The sequence below is a fragment of the Podarcis erhardii genome (assembly GCF_964252035.2).
Source record: "Podarcis erhardii genome assembly, chromosome: 1".
Taxonomy (NCBI): Eukaryota; Metazoa; Chordata; class Lepidosauria; order Squamata; family Lacertidae; genus Podarcis; species Podarcis erhardii.
The window spans coordinates 117,628,470-117,650,337 of NC_138497.1; the positions used below are offsets into that span (position 1 = coordinate 117,628,470).

Below are 21,868 nucleotides of genomic sequence, written 5' to 3' on the forward strand. Positions count from 1 at the left end.
CTTAACTTATGCCATTAAAGAAAAGCTTTGGGGGTTTATTCCCCCTAAAGCTTTGGAATTTAAATTCTAAAGTGGCCTATCTTGACTGGTAAAACATTTTTTTAAATTTATTTTTAGCTTGAAGAAGTAATGGAAAAAGAAACTTACAAGGCTGCTAAACTAATCCTTGAAAGGTTTGATCCCGAAGCCAAGAAGGCAAAGGTAGGATCTGATCTCTGTACTAATTTACTACAAAGTGCACCACAGAGCAAAACACTTTGTAATATTATTATAATTGACAGGATGTTGAACCGCCATCTGCTGGAGCATCTGCAGTTCCAAGACCCGGCCAAGGTAATAGCTGTGTAAAAACTGCTGCTTTTCATGAAGAAAACTGTATTTACACCATTTAATTTTCATTCCAAGAGGCTTGGAATATTTCAGAACACAGGCCTACCACAAATGAAATCACTGTTCCGAAACAGGAATTTAATTTGGGGAAGAGAGGATGGTGCTATCTGATTCTTTAGAAGTTTATTTAGTAGTAGGCCAACTTATTGAGCCGATTAGGGCAACGTCGTCCCCTCGGCCAGCTTACCGGGGTCAGCAGTCATTTGCGGTGAGAGAAGGAAGCATGCAGGAAGATGGCAGGAGGTTGATTCTCTTTCACTAGTAGATGTGGAGGGTCCATGGACATGGTGGGCAGAAATACCCAGAGGTCTTCACATCTGCTTGGGCCTCAGAATGAAGAGAGGGATGAGTTCAGTGTCTCCTAGCTTGACCTAGTGGCATGTGGGGGCAGCAGGCCTAGTCCATCTTAAGACATCAGCATCCATCACACCATTGAACTGTGACCAGCCATGCCCTCCAGAGTACAGGAGTACCCATTCATTTGTGGTAGTGGTGACCACTAACAGGATATGGCTTTGCTGTATGATTTCATGTTTTGATTCCAAAACACAATTAATGTGCTTACAGTTCTGGATATTTTTTTTTTTCCTGATCAGAATGGTTTGATTGCTTCTAGCAGCAGCACACTTGATCTTCCAGGTCCTTTTGTATCTTTCTTTACCGTAATTAGTCTTTCCGGTTTGGTTTTTGTTCCCATTTCGTGAGGATAGGGCCGACTCAGTGAGACGGGAGGCAAAGTAGAAATGAAATAGATACTCTTTTTTTAGAGTGGGAAAGACAGCGTCTCTGGAAAAAGTTGCTTTTTATACCGTATCTGAAGATTTTGTTGGCTTCATCAACACGTGTGAGAGGTTGCACGTATTTCATTTGAGGGATGGACTATGTGACAGTTTGCAACTGCTTCATATCTATCTTTAACTTTACGCTATGCCATGCACGAGGACTTGCTAGAAGACAGTGAAATTGATTTTACTGCAAAAGGAATTGTATTCTCCCCACCATCACTGGACCAGAAACACAAAGATGTGAGAAACCTGGATTCTCATACAAAATGTATCCCGCAAGCGTTGGAAGACACAATCTTGAGGCACTTGGGATTACAAGTCAGGGAAAGTATGTGCAAAAAGAAGATAGATAAAAATACATATAGTAGTAACATGTATACTGAAAAGGCCCAAAGTATTCACAATTGCAAAGGGCTTTAATGCTGGTGGTCGCTGAGTTGTAGAACTGAAATGAAATGAGCCACTAGATCTAGATATAACAGAAGATATGGGGTGGGTGGGTGTGGAAGTGGGTCAGGGATGGGGGAAATAATGTTGCCTTAGTATTAATATTTTTTTTCAGCTGAGTGCATGATTCTCTAGCAAAAGAAAGGGGCTGAGGCTGTTGAGTGGTACTTTGAGTTGTGAAGATCTTCAGGAAAAGAAAGCTCTTAGTTTTGGGCTGTCCCACTACATATTGTTACCGCTTGGATAATACTGTTAAAGAGGCCCCTAAGGGATGTAGATAAAGAGCAGTTTCTCAGGTGTTTAGGGCGGGGATGGCTGTTTGAATTAGGTTCTGAAGGCTATAAAAATCACACAGATCCTGTGATCATTAGTGTTGTGTACCATTCATTGACAGCTGTCATAATCTGCAACCAGTAATGGTTTCTTCAGCTAGGACCTTGCAGGTTATGAAAACCTGAATGAAAACCCTGCATCCAAAATTGAGAGAGTGAATTACAGCTTTTTCAGCAGAAAGGTTCTAGATACAGTGATGTACACTGAAGCCTGCAAATCTAATTGAGTGGCTAGTCATTAAGAAGTGTGCATGCAATCTTCAGGTTGGAGCCTGCCAAGCAATCATTATCTTCGTCTTGTCCTGAACATTTTTCAAGTGGGTCCGTCATTCATGTCTGTTCCCCAGTCACAACCAGCAAAAACTACAGGATCAAGGTCAGATCAGAGCAGCACCATCAGCATATTGATAGCATCTTAAGGTCTACTTCAGTACTCATTACCTATGGCAAATTCCCACAGAGTCAAAGGCAGTTCTATGTATGTGAGAAGGTTTTAACAAGACTCACAATTCCCTTTGGGCTTGAACTACTCTTATGACACACAACTCATTCCTAACTAGATGTCTGTTCTTTTTGCACACCTATCCAACTCTTTCCAACAGAAGCCTAGCCATGAACCAGTGAAAGTGGTGCATGCAAACACCCACCCCATTGCATATTTTCCTATTGAAAAATGCAAATCTTTAGTAAATTGTAATGTAGTATAAAGGAACAAAATGGTGTGGGACTTGTGCAAAATAGCTGTGGTTCTTAATAGCCTGAGAATGACTGAATGGTGTGATAATGCTTGAAAAATTAATAAGTGGCCTCGAGGTCATTTTGTTTACGTTCTAATATAATTTAATTTGTTTACATTCTAATCTAGATTAACTGGTCCTTTATGCTAGTTAGAGAATGCTGAGAGACGCAATTAAACTGTTTTATTAATGCCATTCAAGTGAGAGCCACTTCTGAGGGAGTTTAGAAACCAGATGGTAGGCTCAAATTACAAGAAAGGGTCTATTTGAGAACTCGGATCTATGTATTGTTGCACTTCAGCTGGTTTGCGTGCGGACGGGTGGGGGTAGCCTTTACAAATGTTTCCCTTACCTTGGTTAACTTACAGTAATGCCAGGTCTTGAGTCATTTTGGTACAATAAGCATTAACGTGTGGCTCTTCTGTCAGAACTTCGTCATCGGACCCCAGTGCGAGGCAACGTGTCTCCCCCGACCCCTGCTTCACCAAAACAGGGATCTCCAAAAGGACCAAGCCCAGCGCCTCCAACTCCTGGCTTGCAGAGAGAGATTTCGGCACCGGGCGGACCTCCTGAGAGATCTGTTACATCACCCTTGCAGCCAAATGTGTTACCAAGACATCCCGGGTCCCGTGCCACTTCAGTGCCTGGAATGGGTAAACAGAGCACTTAATGTTGTTTACAGTTTATATTATTTTCTCTGGTTACCAATAAAACAGGCCATTTTCAGACAGTATGGAAATGGCATTTTGTTTGGAAGTAGAGGAGCCGTTATCTGATTAAGCAGGAGTTCCATATTCAATTAGCCATAACTCTTTACAGCTGGCACCTTATGATACTGAAACCTATTGCCTGAGCTCATTTAACTGTTATGGCTTCTTTGTTTAAATGGTAATAAAACTTTGCAGTATTCTGTAGTCAACAATATAGCATACCTTTTTATGTTCTTGGTTTAGTCAAGCCTCCAGACTTAGATAAATCAGGTATATAAGAAAACACTTTTGGAATTCATTCATGCTTCTTACAAAGCCCTGGACATATTTTTTAACTTTCATTGTGACATTTATTCAAATGCTTATTCTAAGCCCTCCCCCCAAAAGTTCACACTGCAAAGATTAAAACATAAAATATTTAATAACTAAAGAGGTTTCGTATTAGGTAGCAGAGCTTTCTGAAGTAGAAAGCTGATGAACGGGGGACGGGGGAAGAGTTAACATCAGTTACCTTGTTGAAACATTTTACTTCTAATTTGTGTCTGTTGAAACTACTAGCTAAACTCAGAAGCACTTTAAACCTTTTTCATTGCTGGATTGATTTTCTGTTTTACAGTTGTACTTTTCAGTTCAGTTGTGTATGGGGTGGTAAAAGTCTGTAGTGAGTGAACTCTTAATGAAAAAATTATTCATGTGTGCCCAGTGTGTCATTGTGTGCTTCCTGCCCACTTTCCTTTGCATCCAAATCTCCTAGGGTTGAAATTACAGATAGGAGGGTCAGATTCTGAGAGAAGGTTGGAGCTGCAAGTTTTACTCAGCTTGTGTCTAATTTGCTGCTTTTCCTTGCATTAAAATGATTACCTATTTGAAAATCCCTCTGCAACCGCAAACCCTGGTGTTGTGTTAGGGATGGAGAAAACAAGGGACTTATGACCTTGCAGCAGCGTGATCAATCCTGACCATTGCCATGCTGGCTTAGGTTGAGATGGAGTTCGAGTCTTGGGTTCCAAGGGAGGAGCAGGCTACTAGATACAGTGATAAAGTATACCTCAAGTTACAAACGCTTCAGGTTACAAACTCCGCTAACCTGGAAGAGGTACCTCGAGTTGAGAACTTTGCCCCAGGATGAGAACGGAAATCATGTGCCAGTGATGCAGCAGCAGCAAGAGACCCCATTAGTGAAAGCACACCTCTAGTTTAAGAACATTTTCAGGTTAAGAACGGACCTCCGGAATGAATTAAGTTTGTAACTAGAGGTGCCACTGTACCTTGGTTTTTGAACAGCTTAGTTCTCGAACGTTTTGGCTCCCGGACGCCGCAAACCCAGAAGTGAGTGTTCCGGTTTGCGAACTATTTTTGGAAGCCAAACGTCCGACATGGCTTCTAATGAGTGCAGGAAACTCTTGCAGCCAATTGGAAGCTGCGTCTTGGTTTTTCAACATTTTCGGAAGTCAAACGGACTTCTGGAATGGATTCCATTCAAAAGCCTAGGTACGACTATGATGCATGAGAGGGCCTTACTTCACCCTGAATGACCATATGCAATTTAGAGTGCTCAGTGCAGCAGTTGCACATAGGACTCTCAGGCAACAGGATGGCTGATACATTTCTGTGTATAATCTCTTCACACCTGTCTCCCAAAGTTCAGAAGGGTGTGCATTATGACTACAGTTTTGTATTAAAAATTTGATCCTGCAGTGCAGGTGTTCACCAATCTCAGGCAAATATGAAGGCTATATAGCTTTTGGGAGGAAAAAAATAGTATTGCACACTTTGACGCAAGGGCTAGATGTTTGGTTCATTGTTCATTTTTTAAACCGTAATTAATGGTGGTTACTTATTTTAATTAAGAGTTATTGGCAAATGTGGCAATTTTTAACCATAACATGTTAATTAAGAAACAAGCGCCGTCTGTTAATTCAGTTCTGTAGCATACTGTTAAAAGTCATGACAAACTTGGAGGTTTATTGTTGGTGCAGGAATTTCAGTGTCTCTCAGTATAGTCTTTCAAGTTCAACTTACTTGGAAGTTCCAAGCAACATGATAGAATATAAAAGTCAAGTTTCTTGCTATGCAGATTTCTTCCTGTCTTGTGAGAAACATCAGCTGAAGTGCATATGACTGCACTTAATTATCTTTAAACTGGAAAAGATAATTCATTTTTTCATTACATTATACTTTGTGGAAGAGAATCAATTTAACATGTATTACCACAGAGCTTCCATATGTCTAAAAATTAATAACCAGCAGGTAGTTGAGAGTTTGCCAAGCTTTGCAGAAATGGCCAGTCTGCCCACAATGATTGCTTTTGATGTTCATATTAATTACTCTTGTCCATATCTGCATGAGGTATAAGATGCGTGGTTTGAGAATTGTTAGTGTGCCAAGTAATTGGAGAGGTTCTTGGGGCACATGGTCTTAGGTTTCAGGCTTCTTTAAGATTAGTGAGGCAGCCCTTTTACCATGGGCATTATGGTTGTTTTGAACTGAGATTGCCTCCAAAGTGTGCATGCTTAATAATACTGAAAATATTTATATGTGACATTGGATTGTTTTGCATGTAATCCTTTTTAAAAATCAGTTTTATTCCAGCCCAAGGCTCTCTTATTTGTAATGATGTTCCCTTTAAATGTAATTGGTTTAAAGTAATTGTTTAGGTCACGTATTTACTTGTGCAAAATGCGTATATTTTCACATCCAAACCTCCGGTTATAGGGCAGTAAAGTCGTACCTTGGATCCAGAACGCCTTGGTACTCCGACGTTTTGGCTCCCGAATGCCACAAACCTGGAAGTGAGTGTTCCGGTTTGCGAATGTTCTTTGGAACCCAAACATCTTCCGATTGGCTGCAGAGCTTCCTGCAGCCAATCAGAAGCTGTGCTTTGGTTTCTGAATGTTTTGGAAATTGAATGGACTTCCAGAATGAATTGTGTTCGTCTTCCAAGGTACGACTGTATATAAATTCAATTAATAATAATAATAATATCTGAAATGTCTGATAATTAGGATAGAACCGAAAGCTTAATGAATGTTGCAGTCTCCAACTCACAATTTGGCACACTTTTAAAAGTAGGGAGAGCAATCTGTGGCCACTCCAGTCTTCCATGCTGGCTGGTGTTGATGGTGTCCACCAATACCTGGAGCTTCATATGTACTACGCTACTGAGAGAATTTGAGCACACAGAATAATATTTTCTGCGGGGGGGGGGGGAGAGAAGGAATATATATATATATATATATATATATATATATATATATATATAATGTCCAAGTGTTCAAAACTTCCTATACAATATGATGATATAGATAGGAACTGCTGGAATGTCTGTCTTAGGTCTGGTTTGCCCTTAATGCTAGACCATGGTTGATTTAACAAACAACAGGTTAACTGCAAGTTGTCCCATAGGTGATCAAGCAAACCTTAGCTCGTTTCTTCAAAGCTTGGTTTGTTTTCTGGCTGCTCTTGCTTTGCGCCTCTGGTGAGCAATGAGGGCGAGGTGGTCCAACGAACCATGGTTAAGCAAAGGTGCTCTCACATAATGCCACATCATTTAAGGGTTTGTAAGCCAACAACGAGGGACGGGGTGGCGCTGTGGGTTAAACCACAGAGCCTAGGGCTTGCCGATCAGAAGGTTGGCGGTTTGAATCCCCGCGACGGGGTGAGCTCCCGTTGCTCAGTCCCTGCTCCTGCCAACCTAACAGTTTGAAAGCACGTCAAAGTGCAAGTAGATAAATAGGTACCGCTCTAGCAGGAAGGTAAATGGCATTTCCGTGTGCTGCTCTGGTTCGCCAGAAGTGGTTTAGTCATGCTGGCCACATGACCTGGAAGCTATACGCCGGCTCCCTCAGCCAATAAAGCGAGATGAGTGTTGCAACCCCAGAGTTGGCCACGACTGGACCTAATGGTCAGGGATCCCTTTACCTTTACCTTTAAGCCAACAACAAACCATGGCTGCATGCTGTAATTTGTTGGCAGTAAGCAAACTATAGTTAAGATGCTGTGCAGCAGGGTTCACACATTGCAAAACGGTGGTTTATGTGAATCAGGCCATAATGATTGAAGGCAGAGAGCCTTCTCTCCTCCCTGTGTGTTTCAGGGATCTCTCTATACAACCATTATGTGCCCTCCATGCCAGGTAGTTTAGGCTGAGAGAGTAGCTAGCCTTAAGGCTACGCATTGAGCTTCATGATGAATATGGATTTGAAGCTTGGTTTGCCTGGTTCTAGTCAACATTCCAACCACTGCCCCGTGCTAGTTTTCTATTGCATTAAGAACATCAAAAAGTAATACAATAGTCTCAACAGTGTTCATGCCCCTAGAAAAAGTGTAGGTTGCAATCCTATACAAACTTACCTGGGAGTAAGTTGCATTGAATTCTGTGGGACTTGTGAGTAGACGTGTATAGGCTTGTGCTGTTAATCTGTGCTCAGTGTAGATAGACACTTGGTTTTGTCTCAAATATCAAATCTAAAATTTGACTAAGTTCCTAAATAGAGGCTAAAAAGTAGGTTTTGCCTGCTCCGTGGTTGGGTTGGAGGGAACCAAAGCACAGGTTATAGATTGCTAAGTGACAAATCCAGTATGTTTCAGGGAATGTGTATATCAGGCAGACCTGAGAGAGTGAGGCATACTTCATTCAGGGGAAAGAAGCTTCAGGGCAATATCATTGCTGTAAACAGCTATCAAGGGAGGCAAAAAACCTCCCAAATCTGTCTTCACAGAAGGTGGCAATTTCCCTGTTACATGTGGTATTTTCGTTCGCAAGAAAAATAACCCTGAGGAACTGACACACGGAATTAAATATGATAATGGGGTTGAAATGCACAGGAATATATTGCTAATTTCTAATACATGTTAGGGTGCTTTTATTCCATTTTGTAACATACAAACTGGAAGCAAATGTCCTTATTCCTGTTTAATAAGTCAGTAGGTTGCTATCAATCCCATTTTGGTCTTCCAGGTCTTCATCCTCCAGGACCTCCGTTGGCAAGACCTATCCTTCCTCGAGAAAGGGGAGCATTGGATAGAATTGTTGAATACTTAGTTGGAGATGGTCCACAGAACAGGTTAAACGTTACTTATTATCTTCAATTCTGAAGTTATAACTCTGAGTTGCTTCTCCTGCGGTTTCTTCTTTGCATCACTCTGGTAATTGCGGAAACCCAAACCAAGATGGCTTTTCCTCTTGGTAGCATTGCTCCTTCGAGAAAGAGGGGCTTGTAATAAATGTGACGCGAAAAGGAGCGCTTACACTGCAATCCTATACATGTCTACTTAGAATTAAGCCCCACCAGGTTCAGTGGAACTTACTTCCGTGTGAGCAAGTATAGGATTGTAGCCATACTGTAGCTTTCTAATAACTTGTGTGAACTCTTGTGCTGGAGCAGTCGCTGCTCAGAGAATCTTAATCACCACACTTTTAATTGGCTGTCAATCAAAGCACCTTTCTGACAGTTCTTGGAATAAAATCAGTTACATAAAGCATTGTTTTACTGGAGGAGTTAGTTGTAGCTGCTATTACAGTGGTGCCTCGCAAGATGAAAATAATCTGTTCCACGAGTCTCTTCGTCTAGCGTTTTTTTCGTCTTGCGAAGCATCCCTATTAGCGGCTTAGCAGATTAGCGCTATTAGCGGCTTAGCGGCTATTAGCGGCTTAGCGGCTAAGCGGCTATTAGCGCCTTAGCGGCTTAGAAAAAGGGGGGGGAAAGGAAAAAAATTCGCAAAACTTGCAAGACTTGCAAGATGTTTTCGTCTTGCGAAGCAAGCCCATAGGGAAATTTGTCTTGCAAAGCGCCTCGAAAAACGGAAAACCCTTTCGTCTAGCGGGTTTTTCGTCTTGCGAGGCATTCGTCTTACGGGGCACCACTGTATCATTATTATCGTTCACCCAACCTTTACCCTCAGGTCCCAGGGTGGGTTAAAGCATTTAAAAAACAATATTAAAAACTGCTTAAAACAAATCACAAAAATAAGGTGGATCCTAAAAATACGCACCTCAGGTGTCAAAAGCCAGGTTAATGTCTTCAGCATTCTCCAGAAGCTGTACCATGAAGGTACCAGATGTAGCTTTCTAGGGACGGAATTTTACAGCTTAGGGGCCACTACTGAGAATGCCTTTCCTGGGCCACAACCACTCTTCTCTAAGGGTGAAGGAACTACCAAGAGGGCCCTCACTGCCAATCGCAGCACCTGAGACAGTCTGTGGGGAAGGAGGTGGTCTTTCAGATATTTAAGTCCTAAGTTGTTTAGGGCTTTTCAAATATTCTGCCTCCTATTTTTTCTTCTTCGATTACTTTGCCTCGTTTTGAATTTTACCAACTTTACCTAGCTGTAATTTGAATTCAAATTGATGGTGCTTTAAACCAAATAGCCAAAATCTTTTGAGTCTGAATTGGCCGAGTCACAGTGTAGTTAAAAATGCTCAGTTGGCAGCTTTTAAATTTGCAGTAATGTGGTATGTTTGGGAAAATAAATTTATAATAGGGTTACGCTATCAGGTGCCTGCCTGCAGACTAAACACATTGTGGGGGTGCAGAGAAGAAGCCTGGGCTCCCCTTTTCTGATGTTGCACCGGGCATGTGGGCAAGGCTGCAGGACACCATGTCCAAAGGGGCATTAGCAGTCCACTTCCCCGCTCCATGCATTTCAACTGTGTGTGGGAGGTGAATATGTGTAAAAGGGCTTGTGCCATTTTAATTCTGAGTTTCATGCCCCCTTTCTGGTGTGCAAGTCCTTTTGAAGTGATCCAATATAGTACGACTAAATTATATTAATGACTAAAATTAAGTGGCTAAACCAATGTTTTTAACCTCTGATCTCATCTTCTTTAGATATGCACTTATATGCCAACAGTGTTCCTCGCATAATGGAATGGCTTTGAAGGAGGAATTTGAATATATCGGTAAGAACAAATGCATATATTCTGCTTCTTGAAAAAGCTTCCTGTCTCCCTGGCCACCACTATCCGTTCAGGCATTTACAGAATGTAATATATTGGTTCTTGCTTAACTCTGTATTGGAGTGTGTCCTAAAAGTGCCAGAGCCATTAAAATCGATAAGCTTAAGTACTCATAACTCTTTTTTTGTATTCAGTTTTGTGTACTTATAATATGTTATGGTATTCATTTGTGTATACCTTTTAGAATCCATTATCCTTAAAAAAAAAAAAAAGTTCTGTAATATGCAGGTCAAGGAACATGTGTGCAAAAGTGAGCTGTAGAAATAAGCTGCTTTCTCTGCATGCTTTCAAGATTGCACTTGGCTAGGAAACTGCACCCTAATAGGTTTTTGTTTTTAAATCTGGGTCCTCACTTTACCAGAACTTCAACAAAATTTATCGTAACAGAGAAACCTGTGGGAGACATTGGAGATGAAGTGGGAACAAACTCCGGGGGCTATTCTTGAGTTTTACGGCTGACAATAACTTAAGACAGGCACAGCTCTTCATTGAACACAGATGTTTATTTTGCCGCCTCTCGGCAAACAAAAATCAATCTGCCAGTAACGTGAGAGAAATTATCTCAAGACATTTGGGCGTGTCTTCCCATTTGCTCTTGACTCTGAGAGGCAGCTTAACCCTTTCATTTCATGTGATCTTGTATTATCAGAGGGCTAATACATTTACTGCCCAAGCCCTGTATTATGCATGTGTGGTCAAAGTTTGGTTTAATCTCTCCTGAACGGCTCTCCCCTCCCCACCGCCCCTAGCTAAATTAATCTCGATTCATGAGGCAGTAGCCAAACTGCATATAAATAGCAGAAAGTTTATACTGGATACGTAGCCTAAATTTTATAGGCTGTTGTTTGCCGAAGTGTTGTGACACTTCGATTTGTGTCTGCATGAGGGTGAGAGCTTTTGAGCTCTTTTCCAGAAGTATACAGTGGGATGCCTCTTTCTCTCTCCCTTCCCTCTCCGGTTGCTATGTAAACTGTTACACCTGCCTATAGAAACCCACAATGTGCATTCTTGGAAACGGATTGCAACTTTTGTAACACCAGTGACTTTGATCCTTATAATTGCCTGTTCAAAATCCGCATGCATAGATTGCCCCCCCTCCCCCATTCATACAAGCACTAAACGACCTGCAAAGAAAACAAAATGGGATCATGTCTCTCTGTTGAAGTGGTGATTCTTCAGACTTCAGCCAGCGGAATAGGGTTGGCAAGGAAGAAAGCAGTTTTTCTGAATATTTTCTCTTTCAGAATACAAACTCTCAACTGACTTGAGTCAGTTACAAAGAGTGATGCAAAGCATTTGAGTAAGAACCAATTTCTCATTCCCGTTTTTGAATGTTCACTTAAAAGTCAAGGGTCGTATCCAACACTGCTGTCCTGCTCAGTGGAACCTCTCCTCTTCTGCAATCCCCAACATGTCTTCAAAATCTGCCCCAGAGAGCTGGAGGACTCCTGGAGCATTTGTGGGGGGCGGGGTAGCAGCATGGGGAGAGGAAGGGAAAGTTCTGTTGCACAAGCAGAATTATGCTCACACAACATTGGATACAACCCACGAAATGCAAGTTAGAGAGGTCACGCCTTTCACTTTTTGCACTTCTGCCCATAGTTAAAATATGGTTAAAGATGGATTGATGCACTTGTCCTGTGAAGCTTTCACTGCTTAAGACCTAGGCTCCCAAACTCAGGGGAACACCCCGTCATGCAGGGTTGCTATCCGTCTCTCCCCCCCCCCCCCCGATTTTTAGCACGGCATTCTTCCCAAATTTGTGGATTGAGGTAAGCAAGGAACAAGCAGTGGCGTTGACCTGCAAGGAACAGGTGATAGTTGCTGTTGCCAAAGGAGCCACGAACCAAGCACCAGGTGTTTGGGCCTATCCCTCTGCCCTCTCTCCCTCTTCAGTGTTGTTGTTGGGTCCCAAAGCATATCCACCCTCACCAGCACTCCCTATTACACAACTTCCACATGGTGAAATAAATTACAGCTGCAGCAGCCTGTATGTTTCCCCTCCTGTACCTTTCTTTCACCATGGCTGGAGCCAGTGGGAGGCAGAAGTGAGGAGTACTACTGATAAAAATGAGAGGATAAAATAGGGAGGAGATTAACAATGTACACTGCTTTGAGCTCCTTGTAGGAAAGGAAGGCTGCAGAAGTTGCAATAATAAAAAAGAGAGATGTTGCCTTAAACGTATAGCTTCTCCAGTCTTTTTTGCCTCCTATGCATTAATTTAATGTGAAAGAAAAGAACATGCACATAGAATTTTGAACAGAAGACCCAAATTATAACCCTCCTAGTGGTGCAGCAATGGAATGTCTGACACTTTTGCAAAGCTAAGCAGGCTCCCGGATGGTTTCAAATTGGATGGGGGACTGTGCGTTGAGACTCCTGCATTGCAGGGGGTTGGACTAGATGACCCTTGGGCTTCCTTCCAACTCTTATGTTTCTTTGATTTTTGAAAAACTGCACCAGAAATTTCAAATCCGAGAATAGACTTGCCCTACTGTAAGAAAGCAACTCTTCTTTGTTGTCATTGATAATGGGAGAAGGTGAGAGTGTGCAGTGCCGCTTCTACAAAAATCAGTTTGCTGTTCTTCCTTTCCAAGTTAATGCTTCAGAGTCTTGCAGCCATTGCACTGTTAGCACATTACGGTTCAGTGAGCTAACTGGATACACTTGTATTAAACTTTTGTGCAGCATTTAGGTGTGCCTACTGCTTCTTCCTGAATCCTGCAAGAAAAACAAGACCTCAAGCTCCACGACTTCCAGATTTCAGTGCTGAAAAGAAGCAGCCTACAGAGGTACAGAGCACGACTGAATCGCTGCAGTCGGAGGAAGAAAAGTTAGAAGAGAATCAAATGGCTGAAGGTGTGCATTAAGTCCTCTACATTTGCCAGAAAATGTAATTAGGCCGATTGGATTTGAAGCATTTTGCTTTTCCTTGCAGTGCTGTTTATTCAATCTTGCCAGTGGATGTTCGCTATATATGACAGAAAGAGTGTTGCTCATAGTCAAAAGCAACCACGATACTATATCTCACGTGCAGAAAAATCTTTTTTCATCTTAATTTCCTAAGAATAGGATGATCTTGGGTCATCCTGTGGTATATTTTGCCTTGCTGGTTTTTCAGAGTTGGCTGCCAAGGATGTTTTTAGCCAGTCCTGCCCCTCTCCAGCTTTAGTAGAATCCTAACTTAATTCAGTTTCTTTTTGTAAAATAGATTCTTTCCATCCTATCTAGCAAGACTATCAGTCTCTTACATTGTCTTTGTTTACAAAGCCCTTGTTCTTCTACTTTTTGGGGTGGTTTTTTTTAGTATCAATATTAGCATTTACACTGTGTAATTAAAGGATTTGGATCACAGAATGGTTAGATTTCATTGTTTTCCCCAGGTCATTGGGTTGAGGTGGGGTTTAAGTTCCTGCCTTTGTTCGTTAAGCTAGTTTTGCTGTTTTCCCCAGGGCAGGAAAATCTAGTAAAACTGACTTGGCTTTTTAAAAAATAAAAAATAAAATAATGGGTAGTTCAAAGACAAATTGTCAACTTTAATTTAAGAAAGTTCCTTTTGAGATGGTTTATAGGCTTGAAAATACAGTAAGCATCTTGTGTTCAGCTAACAAGAGCATGCCACATTCTAATAATGTAGCTTAGACTATCACTCTGTATTTATTTCCTTAAAAGTATTTTGTTATATGTAAAAGTATCTTTTTGTAGGTGGCTCTAAACAGAGAAGTTTCTTGAGAGCATATCCAGAAATGATCACACCACCAAGTGCTCTTAGATGAACAAATATGGCATGGAATGCCCATGTATGACAAGGTTTATGGTGGAAAACCTTTGTAACCTTCTACAATTTGATGCAAACTGTTATCAATTTCCCTTTTATTTTTATAACCCTTTCTGCCTGGTAACAGGTCTCCAAGGCTACCCATAATAAAAGAAAGCAAAATAAAGCACAGTGTATCCGGATTTTACCTTCCATGAAGAAAAGAGCAATCTTAATAGAGGGATCTGACTAGGAGAAGCGGGGAAGAGGCTGATGTTTGCCAATTTCCCCCCTCCCCTTGCAACACCTCATCCCACCCTCTTCCAGAGAATCCCCCAGACCCCAAAAGTAGATTTTTAGGGGGCACAAAAGGATGTGGGGAAGGGGAGGAATCAAAATCCCATTGTCTCATTTGGGGTGATTTCTCCCTTCCCACCTCAGCCCTGTATGACACAGCCCACCATTTATTGTACACTGTCCTGATGTCTTCAGAGAGGCCTCAGAGATGTCTTCAGAGAGGCTTTTCAAGGCCTACAGAGGGGAGGAGGGAAAGGAAGGATCAGTTGTGTGAACCTGACATTCCACAAGCTGCTATTTTCCTCAGAAATTAATCACCTGATCAGTATAATCAAACTTCGTGTCTCACGCAGACCCTTTAGAAGAAGCCACCCAACTTACTGAGACAAACCAGGAAGATGACCAAGCTTTGACTGTTGAAGACCAAAGCCGTGACGTAGTTGGGGTAGCGGCTGAAGAGCAACCAGGAAGCGAAGCCAAAACCGCCACCACAGACTCCGAGTTTGCTGTTCCAGCTTCCCAAGGACAAGAACCACTAGCAGAAGAATAAAGTGCCTAATTATTTTTAGCTACGCTCTTTCAGCTGTTACTTCCCCCCCCCCAGGTGGATTGCTTTCAAAAGCTGCAATGTCGCCACTCTCATGAGCTCAGACTGCCACTGTATGTTGAAGCTAAGTGTACTACGAGGTATTTTGTTGCAAGAGTGTGGGCAAGTTAAAGCACTTCAGAATGTGCCAGTTAGCTGAAGTCAAACCCAAGCACAGCTTCCTTTTTTTGTTTTGCATACTTTCTAAAAAGACAACCTAAAAATGCCTAAATGGAGTATTTTACATACAAGTGATTTAAAATATAGTATTATTTGGTTATTGAACAAAGAGTGCTGTAAATAATTAAAAGGATGTGTAATTCTTGTTTTAGTAAACTTAGGGTTTTTTTGGGGGGTGTTAATATTTAGGTATTGAATGAATTTTGAATATCTAGATGTTTACAGGAGAAATGGTGCTTAGGTATTTATCATAAGCAGTACGAAAGTGTCAATACAACTAAAACTTAGTCACTCCTAACCCTTTTTTATTTTCCTTTGAGAGAATGCAGGTTGTTAAAGGGTTGTCCAAAGTATGATATATCCTTTAGGGGCTATATGCACAGCAGATGAGCTAACAGCATGTGAAATAGAAAGCTAGTTTGTGTTTACATAAAGCGTAGGAATATCCACACTTGACTGTACTTGAATACTGCGCATTATTTATACCTGTACAATAATGACTATAAAAGTGAATTTTGTGTATTTTGTTAAAGGAAAATAAAGACTGTAGCATTATTTACTTGTTTTGTATGTTCTTTTAAGCTTTAGACAGTCCAGAACCATGTACACGTTACTATTTTCATATAAGCATTTACTTTGATTTCTCTTTCTAAGTACTGGATTATTTCTTTGGCACTTAACCAAACTTTTCAAGCTTGGTGGTTTCCATAACGCCTGAGAACTGGTGAGTGCATCAGCAGACTTCATTATGAACACATGCCTGGAGAGTAGTCCAACAGCACATAATGGTGTTATGTAAATCTAAGAAGGTCTCTGTCCAGCCAGTGCCAGGTGTAAATCATTCGAGTTTCTTAATGAGAAGAACAGAATATAAGTATAATGAATAAGTGGTGTGCTTGACTCTCAAAATATGAAGGAAAACTTGCTCCTTCAGATTTCATCTGACACCTGTGCTGAAGACTGTAGACAGAAATGCCAGGGGCAATTTCAGACTAGAGCAGGTATCCAGGCATGCTAGTTTGCTTGGTGTCCCACCTTCAAATGATATGCAAACCAGTTCCTGTCATTGAGCAACATCAAAGATGCTATCTCCTTTTTTCTTTTCTCACTAAAGCGTGAGTTCTACTGGACTAATAACACATTGGAAGACTTCTGCCTAGCAATATGTGTGTTTCAGTCAGCTTGGCTTCCTTCCAGCAGTAGCTCCTCCGCTTCAGACCATGTGCTCTAGCAGAGAACATAGCCACACCCACAAACAAACTCACAATCAAGCTTCCACATAGCCCAAACAGGCAAGCGGCCTTAATCCAAAAGACACAAGCTCACTCTTTTCAGTCTCTTTCACCAAGATCCTGCCAATACCCCTGTTTACGAGTCCTTTTCATGAGCTCCCAGGGACACAATCGGCTCCAGCCAGCATTGCCAAATGGTCAGGGATTATGGGACTTGTAGTTCCAGCAACATCTGGAGGGTACCAGGTTCCTCACCCCTGTTCTTGGGGCTCTGGTCTGGGCTGTTGCCTCTTACTGCTTTGCCCCATTGGAGGTCCTGCAGCGAGGGGGATAGGTAAAGGTAAAGGGACCCCTGACCATTAGGTCCAGTCTTGGCCTACTCTGGGGTTGCGGCGCTCATCTCGCTTTATTGGCTGAGGGAGCCGGCGTACAGCTTCCAGGTCATGTGGCCAGCATGACTAAGCCACTTCTGGCGAACCAAAGCAGCGCCCGGAAACGACGTTTACCTTCCCGCTGGAGTGGTACCTATTTATCTACTTGCGCTTTGATGTGCTTTTGAACTGCTAGGTTGGCAGGAGCAGGGACTGAGCAACGGGAGCTCAACCCGTTGCGGGGATTCGAACCACCGACCTTCTGATCAGCAAGTCCTAGGCTCTGTGGTTTAACCCACAGCAAGGGGGATACTGCTCCTTAAAAAAATCTGCCCTGTGCAATATCCCCCTCGCTTGGAATAAAACTCTGACTGATGCTTCTCAGCATAAGCCATCGAAAGAAAGTATCACATGTTTTAAAGGTTTTATGTATTTACTAAAAAACAACAACAAAGCCCACCAAATCAGTTGGGGTTGTGCATCCTTGAGAAAGTGGAGCACAGCTGAAGACAGCTGCCTAATTCGTTTGATGAAAATGGTCATTGGATCTTAGCCAAAAGGCTGAGAAGTGATGATTTGCTGAAAATGGTAATAATAATAATAACAGCCACATAAAATAAGGGAAGAAAACTGATTCTTGGACTGTAAGGTGTTTAAACAAGAACTATGTCACATATTTTATGTGCACCTGTTCAAGCAAAATACGAAATAGTAACAGAAATTGTCATAATAGTGTAAGTAGCAAGGAATCCCTGTTAGATTCATGCAATTATCTGAACTACAAACCCCTGTTTTTCCATCTTTACAGAGTGCATAGTAGCAGAAACACCAAAGTAGTAAATTATTATAGTGGTTAGACTCCAGTTTATAATATTAATAAAGCACAACTGTTTAGGGATGTACTAAATATTTGCCAGTTTCAATTTTTGGGTGAAAAACCAGCAATTTCAAGGATGTGTATAGAAATGTGAAAAACACTGTGTGTTAAATAATTACTTCTGTACATTGTTTTTCCTTTCTATTGTCACACTGCTGTTTTGCCACACATTTTTTGAAAAAGAAAAATAAGAAATCTAATTGAAGCTTTCCCCCTACCATAGGCCTAAATGAACAGAAGCTAACATGGGGCAATTAAAAGAGGCTATTCAAGGGGCAATAGAAGCCCTTCATCATTAAGAGGAAGCAATAAAATGAGAAGGACCCATAAACAGGAAACTTTTAGTTAATGACACAGAAACTGAAAAAAAACCCTCAGTAGCGCTTTTTCTGCTCAGCACGAAGAGCATAGGCAACACTAAACTGCAGTAATTTAGCAACATTGTCCAGATTTTCCTCCAAAGTGAGTGTGCAAACAACAGATGGCAATTCCAGAGAAAAATGCTAGTGTTGGGAGCAAGCTAGTGCCAACTCACTTTGCTTGGTTCAAGAGAGATTGACAAGCAGAAGTTTCGTCTCTTTGCTTAGACTAAGACCCCTCTTTATATCCTCTAAAAGGAACTGGAAACTTTCCACTTACTGAGAAGGTATATTTACTAAAGCTTTGGTATGTGTGGTTATGTTTACAGTCTAGATCAAACATTCTTCAACCTGGTCAAAACACCTAGGGGGTACTAGATAAGAGAAGGCTGTACATAGATGTACAGTACATTTGGGGAAGGCGCAGATGTTATCCAAATGCTCATTTTGATGGTGAAAAAGATGGGTGCAAATTTCTTCCTAAAGGCTGGTTCTCATGTTGAGATGTGTCAGTGAATAGTTCAAGTCCTGTTGCAAATGTTGTAATAATAGTAATAATAATAATAATAATAATAATAATAATAATAATAATAATTAATAATAAATTTTATTTATACCCCGCCCTCCCCAGCCAAGACCGGGCTCAGGGCGGCTAACACCAGGTTAAAACAATTGATTAAAATACAACTTAAAACAAGATTAAAATACAGCATTAAAATGCAGTCTCATTTCAGTAGAAACTCAAATCAAAAACTTTTGGGGGATGAAAACGTCAAATCTTCACCATGGCCAACTATCCAGACTGGTCCTACGTGGGCCAGAAAAAAGCCAGGGAAGTCCCCAAATAGGAGTTCCATCACAGAAGGAAAAAGGAAAGAGGAAAGAGGGGAAGGGGTTCAAGTTGATTCCAAGCCAAAGGCCAGGCGGAACAAATCAACTACGGCAGTCAAGCATTTCATAAGCCGGCCATGAAGCTCATAGGTGACGTTGGGCCAGTCACTGCTTCTTAGGGGTTGTTGCTCCTTGGACACAGGTGGGAAATAAATGCAATAATGCACTAAATAAATAAAAGAACTGACTCACTATTTGCTTTGAAGTCACAGCAGCCACTATGGAGAAATTGTTTCAATGCTCTGGATTGAAATATACCCTGTGGATACAGCTTAATACAGCTTAATCTGTAACATAAAAGATTTTCCAAGTCTGTCTTGATGCCAAGTGAATGGGTGTATACAAGACTTAACATCTGTATATGTATTTGTCCTGGAAGACAACACTTCATGCTTGGTAATTGTTTTAAAATTTTGTAATAAAAAAGGGGGGAAGGAAGAAATTGGAGCCTTAATATCATCTGACGGGTCACTGTTTAGCCATCCCTCCTCCAGGCAAAGGAAACTAGAAGTTCCATTGTTTTTGTAATAAGAGAATTCATTACTTCTCCCATTAAAGTCAATTATTCTTGAAAGGGCTTATATGGAGCTGGATCATCTTTGTGTTTGAAAGACAGGATTTTTATTTCCAAAGGATTTGTAGCTGAAGTTCAGTGGGACTGCTGGAGTCATCGTAAGATCCTTATACCGTGCAAAGGTTGGTATTTGTTCTGTGCTGGTTTATTTTTGGCTAAGCTGCAGAAGAGCCCCGAGATGAGATCTCCTGTTAAAAGTCCTAATGCTACATGATATCCTCGTGCCTGTGTTGCTGTCATTCTAACTAGTTCTTTAGCAATGCATAAATCACTTCTGGATGCTTGTGGCATGTTCTTGCCTTTCAGAGCAGTAGATAAAGCCAGGATCCCACAAAACAAAGCTGATCTAACATGCAGCTGCAGTGCAGTGGAAACTTAAGTTTTTGTGAAGCTGGGGGCTTAGAAAAGGAGTTAACTTTTCTTTTTAAAAAAGGTTGAGGAAAGAAAGAACTTCATCTCAATTCTTCAAAACCTATACAAATAGTATATTTAATAAAATGTGGGGAGCAGGGCTGGATTTAGGTTTGATGAGGCCCTAAGCTACTGAAGGTAATGGGGCCCTTTATATGTCCAGCTGTCCTTTGTCAACAACAAATTGTCACTGTTTTTTGTGTTGAATTTATGCTAGATGGTAATTTATGGACCTGATAGGTATCTAAAGCCTTTTGCACATAACAAAATATGTATTTTATCAAAGTAATTGTTGAACTAAAATACAATTAAGAAGTAGTATATTAATAGTGATTTTTTTGGGCCCCACCCCAAGAGAGTGAGGTCCTAAGCTGTAGCTTGTTTAGTTTATATGTAAATCTGGCACTGGTGGGGAGGCAGAAGGGTCTCCCCTTACTTTTCCCTCACTCCAAAGTCTTCCATTTATTTTTCTTCCTATCTCTCTCTTCCTTGTTTCCTCTCTCTTCATTGTTTTTCTTCCAGCTCCCCTTCTTTGCTCCCATACACTACCATCAGTCCCTCTTGAAATATTCCTTTGTCTTCCTCTTTGTCAATTTCTGTTCTTATTTCCACAAAAAGTTCTAGAGGAGTAGAATTCATGGTTTGTTGGGGAGCACTGTTCTGGCTCAGTAAAAAGAGAGAGCTTGGAATCAAATCCTCCACTATTATTCACGTGGTCTATAGATGCTGGGCACCAAGGGAGGGCCTAAACTGCAGTGCCTACAAAAGCACCTCAGTGATTCCAGCGTTGCAGTTTTCAAATCAGTGTTTACAAAAATGAATATATTAGGAGCAAATATGCATAACAATGAATGAAAATAATGCACAAAAGTGCCTCCAGTAGCTTGCCAAAATGTATACGTTAATCAAAACTGCATACAAAAATGAGAAATGTGTGCTAAAATGCTGAAGAATTTTCAGTGGATTTCTTTAAAATTACAAATTTCTGCAGAAATGTGGATATAGTGGTACCTCGGGTTACATACGCTTCAGGTCACAGACTTCGCTAACCCAGAAATAGTACCTCGGGTTAAGAACTTTGCTTCAGGATGAGAACAGAAATCGCGCAGCGGCGGCGCAGGAGGCCCCATTAGCTAAAGTGGTCTTCAGGTTAAGAACAGTTTCAGGTTAAGAACGGACCTCCAGAACGAATAAAGTACTTAACCTGAGGTACCACTTTAACCGAATTTAAGATTGGAAAACCGAAATGGAACAGAGCCTTCCATCCCTAAAAGGTAAAGGTAAAGGGACCCCTGACCGTTAGGTCCAGTCGTGGACGACTCTGGAGTTGCGGCGCTCATCTCGTTTTACTGGCCGAGGGAGCCGGCGTACAGCTTCCGGGTCATGTGGCCAGCATGACTAAGCCGCTTCTGGCGAAACCAGAGAAGTACATGGAAACGCTGTTTACCTTCCTGCCAGAATGGTACCTATTTATCTACTTGCACTTTGACGTGATTTCGAACTGCTAGGTTAGCAGGAGCAGGGACTGAACAACGGGAGCTCACCCCGTCACGGGGATTCCAACCACTGACATCCTGATCGGCAAGCCCTAGGCTTAGTGGTTTAGACCACAGCGCCACCCTAATAAACACAACATCAATAGTGCTATGAGACAATAGCATCTCAAATATTTCATTAATGCCTCCTTTCTTCACCTGCTGGCTCAAAACGACCTGAAAATAGAGACAATGCACGTACTTTTGTAACCCATGAAAACCCATTTAAAAAACCAAACAAACCACTGAGTTAAAAAAAAAACAAAAACCAGCAACACAGCTTGTGTGTGTATGTCACCCCTTTGGAGCAAGATCTGACTCTCAAGGTGTAGCGGTCACTTGGCAATACAACAACACCAGATTTTCCCCTGTATATGAAGCTGTTTGTGGGAGCAGCTCATTATTGCTGGCAGTCCACACTGGGGACAGAGAAACCTG

The 21,868-nt window shown here is 41.5% G+C and overlaps 1 protein-coding gene across 4 annotated transcripts in view; it reads left to right on the top strand.

Moving 5' to 3' along the window:
* Positions 1 to 15,735, top strand: part of LNPK (lunapark, ER junction formation factor) — a 41,015-nt gene extending 25,280 nt beyond the window's left edge. For all 4 annotated transcript variants that reach the window (XM_081854864.1, XM_081854866.1, XM_081854863.1 and 1 more), the window contains 7 exons: positions 118 to 201; positions 282 to 333; positions 3,120 to 3,344; positions 8,362 to 8,467; positions 10,232 to 10,302; positions 13,049 to 13,219; positions 14,768 to 15,735. In XM_081854864.1, the coding sequence (XP_081710990.1) occupies positions 118 to 201; positions 282 to 333; positions 3,120 to 3,344; positions 8,362 to 8,467; positions 10,232 to 10,302; positions 13,049 to 13,219; positions 14,768 to 14,964 (906 nt within the window). In that variant the 3' untranslated portion in view covers positions 14,965 to 15,735. The remainder of the gene's footprint in view (positions 1 to 117; positions 202 to 281; positions 334 to 3,119; positions 3,345 to 8,361; positions 8,468 to 10,231; positions 10,303 to 13,048; positions 13,220 to 14,767) is intronic.
* The last annotated feature ends 6,133 nt before the right edge of the window (positions 15,736 to 21,868 follow it).